The following is a 19,400-nucleotide window of genomic DNA, read 5'->3' on the forward strand; positions in this document are numbered from 1 at the left end:
CCAAAGGAGCAGCTGGCTTTTGCTTTTCTCCATTTTGAAATGCAGTCTTGTGACAGATACTGGTTTACAGAACTAAGATTTCCAGCAAACAGCAAGTATGTTATGCTGTGAACATATCATCCTAATCCTGCAAAGACTGAAAAATAACATACACTTATTTAAACCAATGCACTTAGCCTCCAACATGGTAAATATACCTGCTGTGATCATCCTTACCAGCAACAGATCTTTGGTAAGAGACACTGAAAATGCAGGGATTAGCAATAAGACTCTAACGTACAGGTAAGTGGAATCAGTATATAGAATTCTGTGAAACAAAGAGACTCAGCAGCAAATTAAAGATGAATTTTCCATACTAAATGAAAGTATGCATGAGATGTTTCTATTTGTAATACCATAAGTATACCATGTGCTTCCTGTGAGAGATTCCTTATTATCTGTACACAATCATTCAAAGAAAGATCTAAACTACAGAAGCAGTTTCAGAGATCTGCCTTTGTGTTACCTTCTTGGTTTAGAGGGCTGATATGGTGGGCATTATGAAGGAGCTTATGTTTCAAAAATAAACTTAAAAAAATTAGTAATGGCATTCACAGTACGGTTCCAAAAGGGAAAAATGAAAATGAATTTTGTATTAGGAGAAAGAAATTTAAAGCCAAGGTAATTTGTGCTTTCCTGAAGGTAAGTCTGTATTTTCTTGGACTAGATTTACATGTAGTACTTTCCTAAGTCAGATATTGGAACAAAAGAATAATCAGTGTCAAAAATTCAGATAAAATCTGTAGTGAGCTATAGCATAAATCAAAAAAAGGACTATTCTGTGGTGTCATCATTTGCAGAAATACCAAAGAATTTGGCAGACCGCTACAAAACCCTGTTAATGTAATTACTGTCAATACTGCTTGCAAGAATTTAGTGGGTTCGGGCCCTTGAGTCCTACCGGGTAACAGAGGTTATATAAGTTATGGTGACAGCTACTCTTTCACAGCACCAGCTCGACACTTGCAGCCAGATCTCAACTCAGCTGTAACTCTGAGGGATTGACGGGAGTTTCCATATGGAAGGGCAGCTCTTTTATAAAATAGTTATCCAATCTGGGGGAGAATATAATTCTAAAAAGGGTCGTATAAATATAAAATGATGTTGCAAGCAAGAAGAGTTAGTTCAAGCTGGCAGAAGAAAAAAAGCAGTCATTTAATCTACAAAAAGAGTATTTTGCATTGAATGACGGCAAAAGCACTCTAAATTATACACAAAAAAATGGGACAATGGCAAAATTAAAACCTTCAAGATTAAGATCTCAACGCTTAACTATTCAGTCCTAATATTACTAAACAGTACAGCCAACTGAGCAAGGCCAATGGCTTCATGCCTTCCAAAATCACACCTACTTTGGGACTTTCGGTGACTGAACTAGCACACTGGTGGCACTAGATAGTATCATTTATCTTTTACCTTTGGTAATTCAAAGAAGATTAACTTCTAGTGGGGGGGTGGTGGAAAAAAAGTAGAACTGTAAATTATGTCCGTAGTGCTTGTTGTCACAAAATATCACAGTCTCTAAAGAAATAGCATTTAAGGCATGCAGAGGAGCTCTGCTGCTCATCTAGAAGGAAAAAAGTGCCATAAAGTATCATCTTTCCAAAGGATGAAAAGGTCTGGAGCACTTCTTGGGGTTTTTATAACCAAACAATGTGTCTGGACATAACTCACATCCATCAATATGTTATTTTGTACTAAAAAGGCAAGTCCTTTTTAATAAGTAGCCCTAAAACATGTACTGCTTTTCAGGTTATGAGAGGTTGTGTGTTTGGCATGGGGAATTTTGGGTGTTGAGAATAGCCTGTGTGTGGTGCCCAACTTGCTGCGTTACCCCACTCCTTGGCTCCTGTGATTGACCAGAACCAGAACCCATAATCATTCCACAGAGCAACCCTTGCTTCCCTCACCAGGCACATTTGCTACATGTGGCCAGGGCAGCAGTAATGCCTGCTCACAGCTAGAGTTGTAACTCTGTCTACAAATTAATGGAGGCTGATATGTTACCGATCAAACAACAAATATGAAATATTTTATACAGTAAAATTGTTTACTATTTATAAATATAAACTATGAGTGCAAGTCATGTGCACAATGCATGTACGCTTACCTAGGCCTGCTGCACTGGAATAGAATCCAAGAGAAAAGTCATCTGGAAGCATTTCACAAGCGTGTAACATATCCGCAGCTTCTGAGGAAAGCAGCAGACTGCTATTTGTGTATGAAAGCAAAGCACTTGGTCTATGCCAGGTTCCTCTCCATCATTTTTGAAGGTATTTAGTGTGTGTCCGAGTCTGGTTGCAAAGCAGGGGCCATGGGGATTGCCCATGCAGGATGTGGGCAGAACCCTGTGCTGCTGTAGCAGAGTCATGAATGCAGAACCTCTTTGTCCTCAGAAACCTTGAGCACAAAGATGGGTGTGGAAAAAGGACCAACCTAAGACTTTCAAAGCCCAGAGAGCTTTAATGGGTGACTGCCAGCTCAGAATTGATACTTCTCTCTGGATATACTTACCTGGTATGATTAGGAGGCTAATAACTGAATAAGCTGATGGGAATTCATTCATGCCTTTTGCACACCGTTCAAAAAGTCTGTGCCGTGGACATTGCAGAAATAATTGATATATATGTGTATGTGCAGTGTGTGTACAAATGCATTATTGAACAGAAATGCTAAACTTAATGCTTAAAAAGATATTCAAAAACTCATGGCATACTTCATAACTGATTTTCTAGGATAAATTATATTTTTAACTAATCACTTCAGTAACTGAAGTCATCAGTGACCTTTTAAAATGACTATACATACACAGCACACTATTAGAAGAACATTGATTTTTTTCCCCCTCCACTGCAGGCAAAGTTTAATGAATAAGTTTTCATACTGAGGGATAATTAAGCTTGAATTTCTTTTCTTAAAGGTTTAGTATTAGTGCTTTTGATCACATTATTTTTTAACTGTTAAAGTCCAAGCAACCAAGCAAGTAAATGCAGAAATTAACCTTTTTATTATATTATATACTGTAGTAGTAAAGTTTGTTTGAAGTGCATGAATAAAAAGTTAGTGAAATTACAGGAGGAACAATCTAATATAGCAATAATAGGTGCATTCACTGTGCATCTGAGAGGAGGAAGAGGGGAAAAAAAAGAAAAAAAAAAAAGAAAAAAAAAAAGAGTTTTCACTCATTTTGGCCTAAAACATTGTGTTCAGGTTTCCAGGATTCTGATATCAGAACCCAGATAACACTGATTAGAACCATAGGGCTTTACAATAAAAGCTAAAATATTGACCATATGATGGCAAAAAAGTCTTTATTTTGTGGTTAACTTATTCTCTTCTAGCTACTCTCTGATGAAGTTGGTGGTGCTGTGGAGGAGGATCTCCTTCTTCTTGACAAAGACCGTGACCGCTCAGCGCTGTAGGCAACATGCTTATCATAATTCTGTATCTGAGCCTCGAGGAAATCCCTCTGTTGCTGGCTGATTGTCTGGCTAATCAGTCCTGGGAGAGCTTGAATGCTACCAATTAAAGTTTCCAGTTTATTTTCCAGAGTAACGATTCTCTTCTCGAAGTCTTCACTTCTTTCATTTAAGTCAGAAATCATGTCATACATGATGTTTTGAGTCTGAAAGCAGAAGAATATTAAGCAAAGGTTCAGAGAGCTCTTCCAAACACTGCAAGGTTCAGAGCAGCTTTACAAGGGTTCCTAAATGATTTTGCACTTTGCAAAACCAGACATGAATATCAGAACAAGACCTAGCCTTATGAAATAATTATACCTGTAGAGTCACAACAAAACTATCTATTGGTGCTAAATTTTTTGAATATAAATATAAGACTGATATTTTCAGTAGCGTTTTAAATGTCAAACTCATTGAATTAGATAAACCTTTTCATAACTCCAGGTATTTAGAAATGCACCATCATAAGATCTGTGAATAGAATTAATTGTATACATTGTGAGAAGACCAGGAGTTGCAAAGTGCAGTGATATGCTCTTGACTCTACTGGACTTCTTCTAATTTTTTAAACAACTTGATGTTTTTAAGCAGAACCATTTTCCTTGTTTTCTCCTAGGCTACTCCAGTTCCCCTGAACTGTCTGTAATACAAGAGTAGTCAGATGGACTCTTTTGAAGTGTGGAGCATGGAATAAAGCCTCAAGCATCCGTTTCTCTTCTTCCCTCATCTACCTGCCCTCTGCAAAGCAGTGTTTCTTAATAGAAAGCAGACAGGCAAAGTTTAAAATGTGATAAAGATCAGTACAAATCTAATCTAAAATCTTATTATTTCATAGTCTGTTTATATTCTTTTGTTTCCATTTGTTTTTCTTGCAGTTGAAGTGGTTAAAAATGACCCAATTTATCCCTACTGTAGTCTAGGACTTCAGATGAGACTTAAGCTGAAGTTAAAATAATGGTATGTAATGCACTAAACACATTGGCTGAAGTTGATAATCCATTATACAGGAATGAAAAATTAATTGAATGACTGACTACCAGAAGTGCATGGAACTGAGGTATGAGACAAGCGTCCATAATCCATTTCCCTCTCCCCTGATTCAAGATGCTAGCATAATCCTTGAAACAAATTAGTCTACATGAAATAAGTGTCCAAAAAGTCCTTATCAGTTGCCAGAAGAAGTAGAGTGAAATGCATTTTCAGCAACTGAGGCTAAGGCAGGCAGTTCTCTGCAGCAGAACAGCCACTACTGTGTCTGATCTTTGCCTTGGTAATGCACTTCAAATTTTGGTTTGGGGATGCCTGAAGACAAGTGTATGAGGAACCATTAGGAAGAGTATACAAATGTGTCTGATATCTCACATGAAGTCCATACAGTGCAACTGCTATGTATCGGTAGTTTCACCTGAAACCCAAACAGCACTCTGCTGCCTGTGTCATTATTGTTTTATGTTTAAAGTACAACAACAGGCAAGTAGTTTGTGCTTTCATCTCAAATGGCTTTCAAAAGACAAGTCTTCATCAGCAAAGTGGCCAGTTGTTATTCATTGTAAAAACACAGAAAAAATAGATATTTAGTCCTACGAAGCCCCAAGTCGCCGCTTTACAGAAGAGCTATTGGGGAAATGCAGAAATGCTGACCTCAGGTTGTGTGTGGAAGAGTCATGCCCCACAGTGCAGCGGTTCTAATGGGAAAGGAGAAGCCCTCATGACAGGGCTGTTTGCTACTGCTGCCCCATACCATTCAGCCTCAGCATTTACCATCACGGCGGCTGGTTCAGCAGCTCTTGGGAGCAGCCCATACTGTTAGGAAACTTTTTTTTCAAATATTCAATAAAAAATGCATTTGAATCTTGATCAGCACTGTAAACACGATGCTTTATACATTAAGTTTTAGCCCAGAATAGATATATATTGTTCTTTATAGAAAAAGAAAAGTTAACAGTATTTACATCTGTAACATATAACACTTTCACGATCTTCACTTTGGCAGGATGAATGTTATTGCAAAACAACAGTAATTGTCTACAAACCTTTGCCAGGTCCACTAAAGTGTTGGCTTGATCATTCAGTTTCCTTTGTTCCATTTTTACGCTTCTTAACCTAAAAAGTAGAATTTTATGTCAGATTGTGTGGATGGCTCTAGAGTCATCTGAGGCTTTCTAAAAGCATGCATAAAAATTACAAGGACAAAGAACTGCATGGACAATGCCCGAGTACTTTGTGTAAAGTCGGAATTGGTCATGTGTCTGGTACAATGAGAAGCATGCTTCTTCCACACCGCAAAAAAGAAAGAGCAAGAAATGTGATGTCCTTGAGACTACTGTTTGCCATGGTTAAAGTTGAATTCAAAAAGGGAAGTAACAATTTATCCAGGCTACATGAAAAAAAGCCAAAACATTCCTCAAAGCCTCAGTATCGTGACAAGTAGATATAGGAAGAAACATGGAACAACGGATCTTTGTTGTTAGTGTTGCAGCAATTGAATCTTCCCATGCCTACATGACTAGATACAGGTATTAGCCCTGTTCAGTCGGAAATGGATTGGGTTAGCAGGTGTTTGAACCTGATGGAAATACAGTGATAAGTGAGTTTTCCACTACTTTAAACAGAACTTTCATCTGACCGGCAGCTAAACAACCGAAGTACTTGCCAATACATTTAATTTCCTTAATGTTCTGTACATAGCTTGCAAATCTAAATATGATTACATTTTAAACTTACATTACACATTCCTTTTCAATGTCCTATTCAAAAATGATGTAATCATTGAGTGCATATTTTATCTTTGATGCTTATCTAACTTAATATTATATTGTGTACATTCTTTGAAAGATATATGCACAAGCGTCTCTACATATTCTTTGAATTAAACTTCATGCTTTTCAAATAAACTTCTATCAGATTGGGTTTATATATGTAATTTTCAAAAATAAGCATTTTATCTCTTAAGTGAAGTAAACATCTTACAGCAGAGATTAGACTGTCAGTGACTTTTCTGGTTGATGTTTGAGCAATAGACAGCATTTTTCAAAAACAACACATGAATTTATAACACAGGGATGCCATATACTCCTCTAATATATCAAGGAGCAACTAGGTAGTTGGCTCTCAAGGGAAAACGGTAGTATTTTATGGCATGTGGATTGCTAACACACACTCAATGACTGTGTTACTTAAAAAATTATGTGTATCTTACAAAGCAAATGTGACTTCACAGAAGCATATACAACTGTTCTTGTAAAAGAACTGAAACTGGAGGTGGTGCACAAAAGAGCTCCTTGCTTCTTCTTCACTTCAGCTTCAGCCCACACGTGGAAAATCCTTTTGCCTTTTTTGTATTTGGAATAAATGGGGGATGAAATTCTCACCCCCTTTTAAATTAATAACAAATTGTTAGGACTTTCAGAGGATGAGGATAATATCCTCAGGCTTTTGGAAGCCAATGAATCTGTTCATCTCCATTGGCTATAAATTACCACTTAAATCTTGAAAACCCGATGAAGGCTGTTAGCTTCAAAAATGCATTAAGTTTTTATTGCCTTTCTTTGTATACATATGTGTATGTATATGTATATATACATATGTGTATGTATATATATGTATAGATGTATGTATATTTACATATGTATGTATACATATATATGTATGTATACATATATATGTGTATATATATGTATGTATACATATATATGTATATATATATAGATATACAATCTATATATCTAAATAAATAAATAAATAAAAGCCTTCTGGAAGATGTTCCAAACTCAGGACACTTATACTCAGATCTTCAGTTACCAAACATTCGCCTTTGACATCTACACTAACTTCCATAACAGAAGTAGTTGTGAACAGTGGATGTTGTTAATTTGAACAACTGATTTCTACCTTAGGTTGACATTCCAGCAGCTTGCTGCTGAATGTCATCCACAGTTTTTCTTCCCTTGGAGGTTGCCTCCAGAGCACCCTGTGCTCGTTGCCTCCAGAGCACCCTGTGCACGTAGTTTGTAGAAATGATGCTTTCAGAAGCTATGTGCTCAAGCTGTTTTAAAGGAAAAAGCATGGAGGGCATCTCTAAAACTTTTTGGAGGATATATACTTTCTGCTTAAGAGTCTCTGAATCATACATTTGCCAATTTGTGTGCTGACTTCTAATATTTTGAGCAATCCATTACCAAAAGCAGTACCTGTTGACAGTTTGGCAGTGCCTAATGGCAACCAGCCCCAAACCTGCACAGACTCTAAAAGTGTATCTCTGGATAACGGCAAGTTTTTAGCTGCAGCAGACAGATTACAAGAAAAGTAACTGACTTTCGTTCTCAAGTTCATTAAGACAAAATATGAAACATTCTGTTATTATGAACTTCACTTATCACAGCAAAAGATCATGATTCTGGATCGCGTTTCCATGGCAGCAATCAGACCATAGAAGTTCACAAATAAAGACTCTATTTTTTGCATGCAGACAGTGGTAAATTCTGCAAATTTAGAAAGGAACAGCTCATACAACTTACTTCCGAGCTCTATTTTCATTTTGTTGAAATAAAAAGACAAAACAAAAGAAAACAAACTGTAAAATATACTAAAACAACCAACTGAGCACAGTGGGCTCGATTCTGCACATGGGATGTCCTATGGACTTTCTGTTGCTTCTACTCAGTAACTGCCTCCCGTAGAGTCTAATCAGCTTGCATTTCCAACAAGGGTACTTGCAATATGTTGAAACCTTCCCAAAAGTTATCAGCTTGTAGATGTTCTTACTCAGCACATAAAAATGCAGTGTTATCGTTCAGAGTGCTGATCACCTTCACCTTGTTTACTGTGCATGGGAAGGGAAAGACCGAGAGCAGCAGGAGGTAGCACAATCACAGACAACATCCTCAGACCATTACTGACTGAGAGTGTGTGACTGTTACTGCAGCCATGCTCTGGTATCACGTATAAAGCTGGCCCTAAACTTCACTCTCTTTCTTCGTCCTGTCTCCAGATCAATGGTTGAGGCTGAGCGGCAGAAGTGCCAATAAAAAATGGAGAATTCAGAAAGCAGGAAGAGAGCCATGTGCAGCGGTGAGTCACTTGGCTTTGGTCCCCTGGGAAAGTTCCAAAGGTGCAAGGGGAGAGCAAATAACTTGCATCCAGCTACTCTGCAGCCACCGGAAGAAAGCAGACTGCTAGGGAAGTGTTTCCATCCATGGCTCATTCCCGTGCATGATGAAAAAGCGAGAAAGATAGGGTTTTTTTTGTTTGGTTTTTTTTTTCCTCTCTTCCCTTAAGTAAAAGTTTTTGGAATGGGAGCAAAGTGCTAAACGCAGAGGGAAATGCATTATTAATAGAGCTGTTCGAAGTTTGGCTAGTACAGCTAGGAAAAAAAATGACTGCTGTCACCTTCTTCACCCCACCCTCCCTTGCCACCTGATTAATGACTTTTTAAGGCATGTGCACAATAACACTTGTGAAGCTCTTCTGGGCTTGGATGGTAATGCAAAGCTGCAGATCGAGCCTGCTGTGCTGTTTTTTTGTTTTTTGTTTTTTTTTCCCTAAATTTCTTTTTATGCATACACATGTACATATGTACACCCCTCCTCCCCCCGTACACTCACACACAGAATAATAAGGTTAAAATTCCAAGGCATAACCCTTGCAATCGGGGATTCAAGTCTTGCAAAAGATACACAGGACATGCCATCCTCTGCCCCCAAACTCTTCCTCTTCTCCTCCCAGTCATTTAAACTGAAAAACATGTCATAATTGAGCCAAGGAAGGTTGCTTTCCTGCCTAAAAAATGCCTCAGTTTTTGTGGCCTTGTTGTTTCCTCAACTATTTCAACAAGAACACAGTAACAGTAAATCTAACAAGTTCATTAAATACACCACAGTAATTAAGGTTTGTGGAGTATTTCATACTTTAAAGCTTTGCTACCAATTACTTAAAATGATGTTATGACCCTCAATTTAATAAGAAATACAACTTGGCCTTCCTTCTCCTCTCTTTCATGCAAAATGATGCCACACAGAAGAGACTACATAAATATAAGTGGTTATGCATCCCTCCTCATACACATTACACTCAGGAGTTAAACAAATAAACAAACAAAAAAATCAGTTCAAACTGAATGTCAGTTAATTTAGTTGTGTTTCTACAATATGTCATGAGAACACGTTTTGTAGGCTGTACAAATGGGTGCCATAGGTTGGGTACATCAAACAGAGCATACAAACAGTGGCAGGGGTTCTGGCCATTCTTTATGATGCTCTGCAGTTCCTGAGGAGAAAAGACCTTTTTTGTCCCCATTATAAGCCAAGAAATGGCAAGTGAATCATTGCATAGTTCTAGTGGTTACAACTACATATTACAAATTTTATTTAAGTACTTACAGACTGGTGTGCCATAAATCAGCCTAATCCTACTGTTCGTCGCAATTCTCAGGCTTGTTCTCAATCGCTCTAGGCGTGCAGCAGAGAGGAGCTGGTCCAGCTTAAGCCAGCAGTGTCCAGGAGCCATTCAAAGGCTGCTGGCGCCTACTCCCCATCTCTGCACTTGTTGCCAGGAGTGAGAGCTGACCTATCTACTGCATATTTTAACCACTAAGAAAATATGGAGGAAAGAAGTAGCAAATTGCTATTGAGCTGCACAAAGTAAGATGAGAACGTGATTGTACTTGTTTCACATTAAACACAATATGGCTACTCACAATAGCTGTTCTATCACATTTTCCTGATATGAAATTTTTAAAACATTTGATAAAATGAAACCATTTTTTCCCCCCTATCATTTATTGTCTTTTGTAGCTGTTTACCTACAAGACAAATAGAAACAATAAAGGATAGTCTGAGTAGCAAAACACACACACACACACACAGACAAAACTGCTCAGCTAATTCACAAAACAGCATGAACATCTGTGAAAAAAAAATATTTTAAATAGGTTTGATTGACCCTGTGCAGGGCATACACAGCCAAAACGCTTTCTTTTCTAAATAGACACTACAGTAAGATCTCATTTTTGTCTTACTCTGAAAGAAGGAGAAGATACAAACTCAAGCTCTCAGCGGGGAGAGAAGAAGAAAATGCCTGGACAAAAAAAAAACAAAGCGAAGTAGTACTTACTGATGAATAGCTTGCAAGAATTTGCGTTGATGTTTCCTTACTTTCGCATGGTCTATCTTTTTAACAAGCTTTGTGTTTTTATAAATTAACCATGTTTCCCTGAGTACATTGGCCGCTGCATTTTTCACCTGTTTAATAAAAGAAAAACACCGGGATGACAAAAATAACATTATGTCTTTTTTCTAATACATTGTAATGAAAATTCTTGCTAAAGCACCTTAATACTCTGCCTGTGGGAAAATGGGTATATATGAAGAAGCTGCAGCAACAAGGCCAGAAAACACGGTCTGACCGTGGAGAATGCTGAGTAATTTCTGTACTGTGTGTAAGAGTGATATTGGGCTTTATTAAAAGCAATAACCAGCTTTATTTGCACCTGGGAATTACTTGCCCCTCTTGAAAAGAGTTAGGACCATATGGTGTTTAGGGCAATATGAATTACAGTGAAGGAATATTAATGCATTATCTGTATGGTAATTAGCTAAATATATTTTATATGACCATAAACTTCCTCTCTTCTTGTTGCATGATTATTACCTCCTATTTCTTTTAGCAATTTAACAGTCTTAAATTTCCAGAGCTGCTCAGACAGGTTTTATTTTTCTGCTTTTGTTTCATTATTCTGGTTTCCTACCATCCACACAGGAGATGAAAAATATCTTCTTAATTAATGTATATGGTGTTTTATTTCATGAGTTCTTTGATTATTTTAATAGGTTTATTAAAAGAGTTCCCACAGTTCTTTCTTAGGCCCTCCAATATTCTGAAGAATAGTTGAAAACAATGGACTTTTTTAAACATTCTGTTGATTAATAACACAATTACTAGGTTATTTATAAAGGCAAACAGCCCTTATTATTCATGTCTCTCTCCCTCTGGCCCTTTACTACGTCCACCCAGCATCAGAGCTCAGCAGATGGATAAGTTCAGGCCCTGTGGGAACGCTAGGCAGTTGCTCCTGTTGGGCAGGGATCCCTGCACCTGTAAAAGCCCTGGAGAAGTTTAGTCATGACTTTAGTGGAAGCTGCTTCAGGCTGCGAGAAAACCTCCCCAGTACCTGTGGAACTGACTTGTGCTTGTGCCAAATTAAACGTCTGGTTTGCTTCTCATTTGTGTTGTACTGAAGCTACAAAGGGACTACTTGTTTGCTCTACTTAACTTGTATTTACCATTATACATGAAGCATAGCTGAATGGAGTAAACTTTAAAAGACATAAACAAGCACCAGACTCTCAAAATCTGGCCACAAAACCTTTTTTTTTCCCCCTCTGAAAGCAGTTTTCAACTCAGCTGAGAGGTGATACTTGAGTTTTCTTGTCAGTTCCTTGAATGGCAACTTCTTACCTCGTCATGGACAAGCATGAAAGCAGTTTGCCGCATTTGAAATCTGCCACTAAATCACCATCTGTGAGTGAGATTATTTTAGATACCTGTTTCCCTATACTCTTCACATATTAATTTCCTGCAGTGGGATTAATTTGGCCAAATCCTTAAATTTGCAGTAGAATTCTACTCGTAATCACATGTACAGATTCAGACAAGAATCACCTTATTTTCAGTACCATTACTGTTTATTTCCAAAAGTCTATGTCTTTGTTAGGAAGGGACAAACTGCTGTCCAAGGTCTAGTAACAACAGGACCTTAACTGATTATAATGAGTGTTAAGCAGCAGCTCAACTAGACACTTAAATGCAGGTTACACAATTCCCACCCTTTATGCCTTCTCGCTCCCCTTAAGTTGTCTCCACTCTATCTGCTTAGGGGAGATGCACGTTTTTTTCCAGGATGGAGGGGAGCACAGCTCAGAGACATGGAAGCTGATAAAATTGGAGGAATGCTTTGACATGCCCGAGAGGAGCATCTGCCTCAGTGCAGCCACTTCCTGGATGTCAGAGCAGAGGGCTGGGGCAGCACCACATGGCTGTGCTGCAAGGAGCTCTGCTGACACAGACAACCTTCCCCTCAGGAGCAGAGCCCTCTTTCTGCCCCAGGGCTCTCCACTACCAGTAAGGAGAAGGTGCCAGTGAGTTCCCAACATGATTGTGAAGACTTTCTTCCCAGCGCTGCTTCTCCCTCAACTACTAAGATTAATCAAGTTATCCCACTCATTTTCATGTTTCCTCAACACTGACCTGTTTCTCGAGGATACAGGATGTCTACTGTCTCCTTCGTTGTGTTCTTTCATTTTCTTTCAGATCGTTTTTGTGAACAAAAATTTAGGTTATATCTTTTAAGGAAAAATTTAAAACAAATTCTTATAAATTTTAAAGATTTATAAAGTTTTTGTTCTTATCAATATCTCTTTCAAAGACTTTTATCATCTACAAACATCTTTCAGGGTGCTGCATTATTTTGTGCAGCTGTGTGAGCCATTTGTTCAGTACCCAAACTAACTGCAAAGACTACCTCACTCATAAACTATAAATACTTGAAATTTATTATTAAGTGTAAGAAGGTATATCCTTTTTCTAAAGGACAGTCTTTCATAGCTTGAAATTCTGAAATATATTGTCCATTTTATCTATTTTAGTCACAAGAATTTTACATATTCTCCTATTCTTTTCACTTCCATTTAATATATAGGTCTCTAGTTTCATAGCTTTTAACTACTGGTTACGTGATTTGTGTTCCAGCAGCAGGGATCCCCTACAAAAGAGCAAGCAAACCTTCAAAACCTGTGGGGAACCTGCTGCTGCCCTTGACTTCAAAGAGCCCAGGGCATTCATTTCCTACAAAATCACAAGTGTGAAAATGTTCAATAAGAGAATGGAGCACAAAATAATTTAAGACAAATGCAGAAAGATTTAATATACATTTGCTTTTCAGTCATGAACAGAAAGCGTGACTTACTCTTTTAGTTAGCTGGGTGTCCATCATGAAATTATGCACGTGTTTTTCAGCTTTGGTAAGTTCTAACTTCCTTGCAACCACAGCTACAACCAGTGCAGTGCACCCAGCACCCTGAAAACAATAAAATAAACCCTCAAGATCTTACTGCTGCGTTTTGTAGAGCTTTTAATGGATCTTGTTCCTTTGCTGTAGAAATAAGGCAGACTTCAGTTGATTCATCATCCCTGATAAAGTAAGTGAACATGTTACAACTTTTTCAGTTTAGAGTAATAGGAAAAGTCAGCAATTTTGGCTAGTCAACTCCACGGCATCAAAATAATTAATAAGCAGAATCCAAGGCATCAAAATAATTAATAAGCAGTATCGTTTAAAAGTTCTGATTTTTTCCCTATAGGAGATGAAAATTCAAACACATCCCATTTCTCCTACATAAATAAAGGAGGTAATCAGAACAATTTTAAAATTCAGAATTTCAGTAAATGAAGGCAGAATATCCTCTTCTTAACAACCGTCTACTCTGTATGGCAATTGCTGAGGAAGAAATTAGATTAGATTAGTACTTAGCACACACATTCAGAGGATCATTCATAGGATTTTCTTTAAGGCCTAAAGAAAATCTTGTCATAAATCTAGTATTTAACCACTTCAGCATACTTCCTTGCTGTTTTCTAAGGCCTACAATGATCTTTTCCCTACAGAATTTCCTATTCCTTATTACTACTTAAAATAGTACATAACCACAACACCATTACTTCAAAACTTGAATAGAAAAACTTGTAAGTGCTCTGTATATATTTGTATACCTGTATGTAAGAACCACCATGCATACTCATAATAGGCCAAAGCCAGCAGTGAAATGACTGCACCATCATCAGGAGGCTAGAATGAATAAGGTAACTACAAACAGCATGCTACATGCAGCTCCTGGTACCACTTATTCTGACACTAGAATTCTAAAATACTCTAAAATTCTGTAAAAAGCAGAATTTCTAAATTCTACTGTTCCTTTTTTTTTTTTTTTTGAACCATCCTTCACAGATTATTAAAAAAAAAAAGATACAAAACCAAATTAAATATATAACACATGTGTTTAACTTCCAGGTTCACTCAAATTTAACTGTTCAGTGCATTGGTATCAGTTGCTGTCCTAGTGAAGAAACATCCCAGTTGAAGTTTACTACATTTTTCACACCATTTTCTTCCACTTTTTCCAGATTTCTCCCATAAGTTCAGTTACTCTCACCTTGCTCTTCATCTAGGTCTGCTTTACGATCTCCAGAAAATACAGAACATTGTTGAACCTACCTTGCAGGCACAAATATCACACAGAGATGCCAAAACAAACCAACTCATTGCAAGTCTTTATTCACATAATGCTTCCAAAACATGCAGCACTTGCCCTCTTCATTCCTAATGAACCTAACAAAATGTGTGAAAGCCTCCAGTTAATTAGTCTCCAATTTCATTCTGCTGGTAATTTATGTCAATAAATTCACCTGCTCCCTCACATGGACCTGTGGTCTTCAATTAATAGCCCTCAGGAAGCCCTCAAACAAGTCCCTTATAATTTTGCAGTAGTTGCCCATGTAGGTAATGTAGTTTGCAGCTCGCTCTCTAATTGTAAGATGAGGGCAAAAGGTTCTTTGTTTCCCCACATCCCGCTAAATGTTAATGAAGAAAACAGCTAATGTAGCTGTGGTTTGTATGGCCTGTGAGCTTCCACATCTCCAAATATGTTCTCCGCTCAGATTACTCCTTGTTCTTGGCTTGATGGGCTATGATCTCAGGATACGGAAACAGGTTCTTTTAACATTTCTGTGAAAAACAGGAATAAAACTCTGGTTGCTTGTTTATCTTTTTGCAATACCTTTAAGAGAGGCAGATTATTCTTTAAACAACTATCAGCTTACAGAATAACACATTGAAATTCTGCTTAACGTATGTGATTCTAATTAATATTTTATGTTACTGCTCTGCACTTTTATGTAGTTTCCCCTGAAGAGTTCAGTATCCTTAAAAATAATAATAAAGTGAGAATTATCCTGAATTGCAGCCATGAAACATGATCAAAACAGTTATTTCAAAAATGGTAACATAATACTCACTATGTTTTGGCACATCTCTATTTAAACAGAATCACAGAATGGTTGAGGCTGGAAGGGACTTCTAGAGATCATCTAGTCCAACCCTCCTGCTCTGTTTAATGCTAGAAGCTAGTAAAAGAATTAACCAACATTTGCTCTCCTTCAAGTACTATACGGTCAAGGATTTGTGAGCAACTACCAAGTGCAAAACCTGATCTCCCTGGACTCCTCTGATTTCCACAAAAGTACGTACAGCAGAACTACCTGCCAAACCAAGAAAAGCCCCAAAAGAGCAAGCTGTTCAAAAAGGGCCTCTCAGAAATGCCCTAGACCAACAGCCCTTCTGTGAGCTAAGCAGTGCTTAGCTTTGATTTGCAGTGTGCTGAAACTGATGCATGCGAACCTAAATGCACATGCATTGCACTGAATCAATGTATTTGTTGCTTCATATTAAGTGGCTTGCATCAGACCTAGGCAAAAAGTCTGAAAACAAGCACATGACACTGCCTTTCAGCCAGGAAGAGCCACAAATACAGGATTGGATTTTACTGCATAGTGGCATTAAATTTCTGATGATACAATACAGAGCTTGCATTTGTGAGCAATATGTCCTTGAAGCAAAAGGCCTACAGCCATTTATACTCTACAGATTGTTCCTTGACCACTTAGCTGCTAGCCTATATGAAAACATTTTGATATGCCACCAAACAGCTTAAGAACAAACTTCACAGTTCCAGTTCTAAAAATTCTGCTCCTGCAGCTAACAAAAAAGGATGACATAGGTTCAAATGCTCATCCAAGTAAGCCATAGCCTGTGAAAGCTATCAGTAGGTGAGCTACCACCCAAAGTAGACGGCACAAATATATAGAAAACAGAATTCTGTGGGTATTTGATTAAGAAAGGTACACTTGGATATTGATAAACATTTTTTTTTCAGTTATACAAGTCTGTATAATGACTGATGTTTCTTAGAAAAATTAACACGGGCAAGTTGAAGAGAGGAAAAAAACAGAACTTGCAAATAGGTGCATGCTTTCTGACACCAAGCCTACACTATTTCAAAACAGCAAGGAAAGAAAGGTGAAATTAACTGCATTTTAAGTTATACTTTGAATTTAGGAAATGAAAAGAAAATGCTAAAATACAAGCTCCATTCCCAAATTTTAAAACTATTACTTGGTGTTACTATTCATTTTGTTTTTAGGCTGCACAAACTCTTATTTTTCCTATCTGTCCACACAACTAAAACACTCATTTTGCCATTTATTTCTGAATAGCTACACTCTTTTATCTGCTTAGACAAAACAATTTATCCCTTTCATATTACAGAATTACACAGAATCACAGAATGGTTGAGGTTGGAAGGGACCTCTAGAGATCACCTCGTCCAACCCCCCTGCTCCAGCTGGGACACCCAGAGCACGGGGCACAGGGCTGCATCCAGGCAGGTTTGGAAGATCTCCAGAGCAGGAGACTCCACAACCTCCCTGGGCAGCCTGTTCCACAGGAAACCTTTCCTGTCACCCCCACAGGAAAGAAGTTCTTCCTCATACAGAGATGAAACTTCCTATGTTTCAACTTATACCCATTGTCCCTTGTTCTATTACTGGCCACCACTGAGAAGAATTTGGCCCCATCCTCCCTACATTCTCCCCTCAGGTATTTATACATGTTGATAAGATCCTCTGTTAACCTTCTCTTCTCCAGGCTAAACAGGCCCAGCTCACTCAGTCTTTCCCCCTCCCATAGATGCTCCAGTCTCTTCATCACCTTTGTTGCTCTCTGCTGGACCCTTCCTAGAAACTCTATGTCCCCCTTGTCCTGTGGAGCTTAGAACTGCCCCTGTACTCCAGGTGTGGCCTCACCAGAGCTGAAGAGAGGTGGCAGGATCCCCTTCCTCAACCTGATATCCAAAATCAAGGAGTTGCTGCAATGGTTAATTTCTCTGCCTCTCATTTTTTTACTATGTTACTCTGCTTTGTGTCCCTCTACTTCCTTCTCTGTTACATCAAATAAAGAACATTTGCCCTCATTTTGGTTATTTTATGCCCTTGGATTCTTCCATTCCGATAGTAGAGATGTAATAGTTCCCTGGCTCTAGTAAACTCATGATGCCAGCATTAATTTCCCACTTTAAAAACTTTCAAACAAAGCCAACAAATCCCAAGCCTCCTTGCAAACAAAGTCTTCACAATATCTCTTGACTTAGAAACACATAAAAATATAATTTATCATTTTCTTTCAAATCCTCCCTCCTGTTCTAGTACATTGGTTACTTATCACAAAAGTTAGCCAAACCTGTCACGATACTCAGATTTCTGGTGATCTGGTTGAGATCATTTATTCTAATACTGTATCAGAAGACCTCCTTGGTCCTCTCTTCCTTTACATGGTAAGCCGGTTCCACTATCCCCATGGGGATAGTAAGCCATTTGTGAATTAGAACCACATATTTTTTCTGTCTTTATACAACACCAGACTCAATGGGATCCGACAGAGCTCACAAGTTCTACAGTAAAATACATACTGTATGAAGATGGTAGGTCTATCCTGTACATCTCACAACCCTAGACCTAGATTCATCCTTCTCCTTCAGTTTCCACTGTGCTCTGCTGCAATACCTATCACAATACATATTATATACTGTATCAGCCCACTATCCTGCTCTTTGTTGATGTAGTCCACTCTGAGCTTTTTGCTGCCATCATCAAGGTTGCCAGTCTTGAGTTAACTAATTTAAAGCTATCACAGAGAATTTAGATCATGTTATGCTGCAGCAGACATAGCCATACTTAAGAGCAATATCTACTCTACAGGGCAAAAAGATATTCTTGCCCAGTGACTAAAACTGTATTTGATGAGGATGAAGCTATGAAGTATGGATCAGGAAACAGCCTGCAAGTGTTCATGCTGATGCTGTACACAGGGAGTGCAAGATTGCACTGTTCAGACTCAGTCTTTGACAATGTCAAGTGCTTGGGTCTAGCATTTCAGCAAGGGCCTACTTTTAGTGATAACCAAAGAGAGATGCTGGAAAGTCTTCACTCAAGGGTTATGTTCTGATTTTTTTGTTGTTGTCATTTTTAAAAGTAAAAGCAAGAAATGGTCAGTACTGTCTGGGAAGCTGCACTGAAAGAAGTATTTGGTAAGTAGCTTAAAAGCCTGGGATTCAAGACACTCTATACTTACTTTAAGTAAATGCCTCTGGCATTTCCACTTCTTTGGTAATGTTCCAAAATGCATTTACATGACAGCAATGAACTGGGTGATTTCTGCAACTACTTTGACTGCTTGGGGGTCATATATATATGTTTGGACGGTGCTACTGGTGAGAAAGGAAGCAATAGTGTATCAGTGTTCTGCTGAAAGTCCATCGGCAGCCTTGGTTTAGCTGGACTGCAGGTGAAGTGCAGTCTTTAGAGTTGTGGTTGTCACAAAAATGTCCTGCTATACTTGCCTGAAGCTGAAAGAAGGCAGCTGCCACATTTCTTTCTAATATCCCTTGGGATCCACCAAGAGAGAAAGAAGATCCATTTTGCAGACACATGGCTCTGGTGAGAAATTTAGCTCTACACCAGAAAAGACACAACATTCCTCCTGCTGCTCTGCATAAAATAAAAAGCCTGTAAGAATTTACACAGATACATTTTTGGCTCTCTAGAAGGTGATCTTACTGGACTCTCCAGGGAGGAAAAAGAAATAAAAGTCTTGCTTGAAGTCAAAAAAAAAAAAGAAGAAATACCTCTCTAAAACAAGCAATGCAAAAGTTGAGGATGGAGGAATCCACCCATGCAAAAGACAGACGGTAGAGAAATGTTATCATATATGCATGGTTTTGCATTTGTTATAATTCA

At 38.2% G+C, this 19,400-nt stretch overlaps 1 protein-coding gene across 1 annotated transcript in view; it reads right to left on the reverse strand.

The window, feature by feature from the left end:
• Positions 1 to 2,886: 2,886 nt before the first annotated feature.
• Positions 2,887 to 19,400, reverse strand: part of KCNN2 (potassium calcium-activated channel subfamily N member 2) — a 72,245-nt gene continuing 55,731 nt past the window's right edge. Inside the window, exons 5-8 of the mRNA XM_026052838.1 lie at positions 13,462 to 13,572; positions 10,611 to 10,738; positions 5,534 to 5,603; positions 2,887 to 3,664 (exon numbers count right to left, since the gene is read on the reverse strand). Coding sequence (XP_025908623.1) covers positions 3,377 to 3,664; positions 5,534 to 5,603; positions 10,611 to 10,738; positions 13,462 to 13,572 — 597 coding nt within the window. The 3' untranslated portion in view covers positions 2,887 to 3,376. The remainder of the gene's footprint in view (positions 3,665 to 5,533; positions 5,604 to 10,610; positions 10,739 to 13,461; positions 13,573 to 19,400) is intronic.

This window comes from Nothoprocta perdicaria, unplaced genomic scaffold (genome assembly GCF_003342845.1).
Source record: "Nothoprocta perdicaria isolate Ctin4 unplaced genomic scaffold, notPer1 scaffold_92, whole genome shotgun sequence".
NCBI lineage: Eukaryota > Metazoa > Chordata > Aves > Tinamiformes > Tinamidae > Nothoprocta > Nothoprocta perdicaria.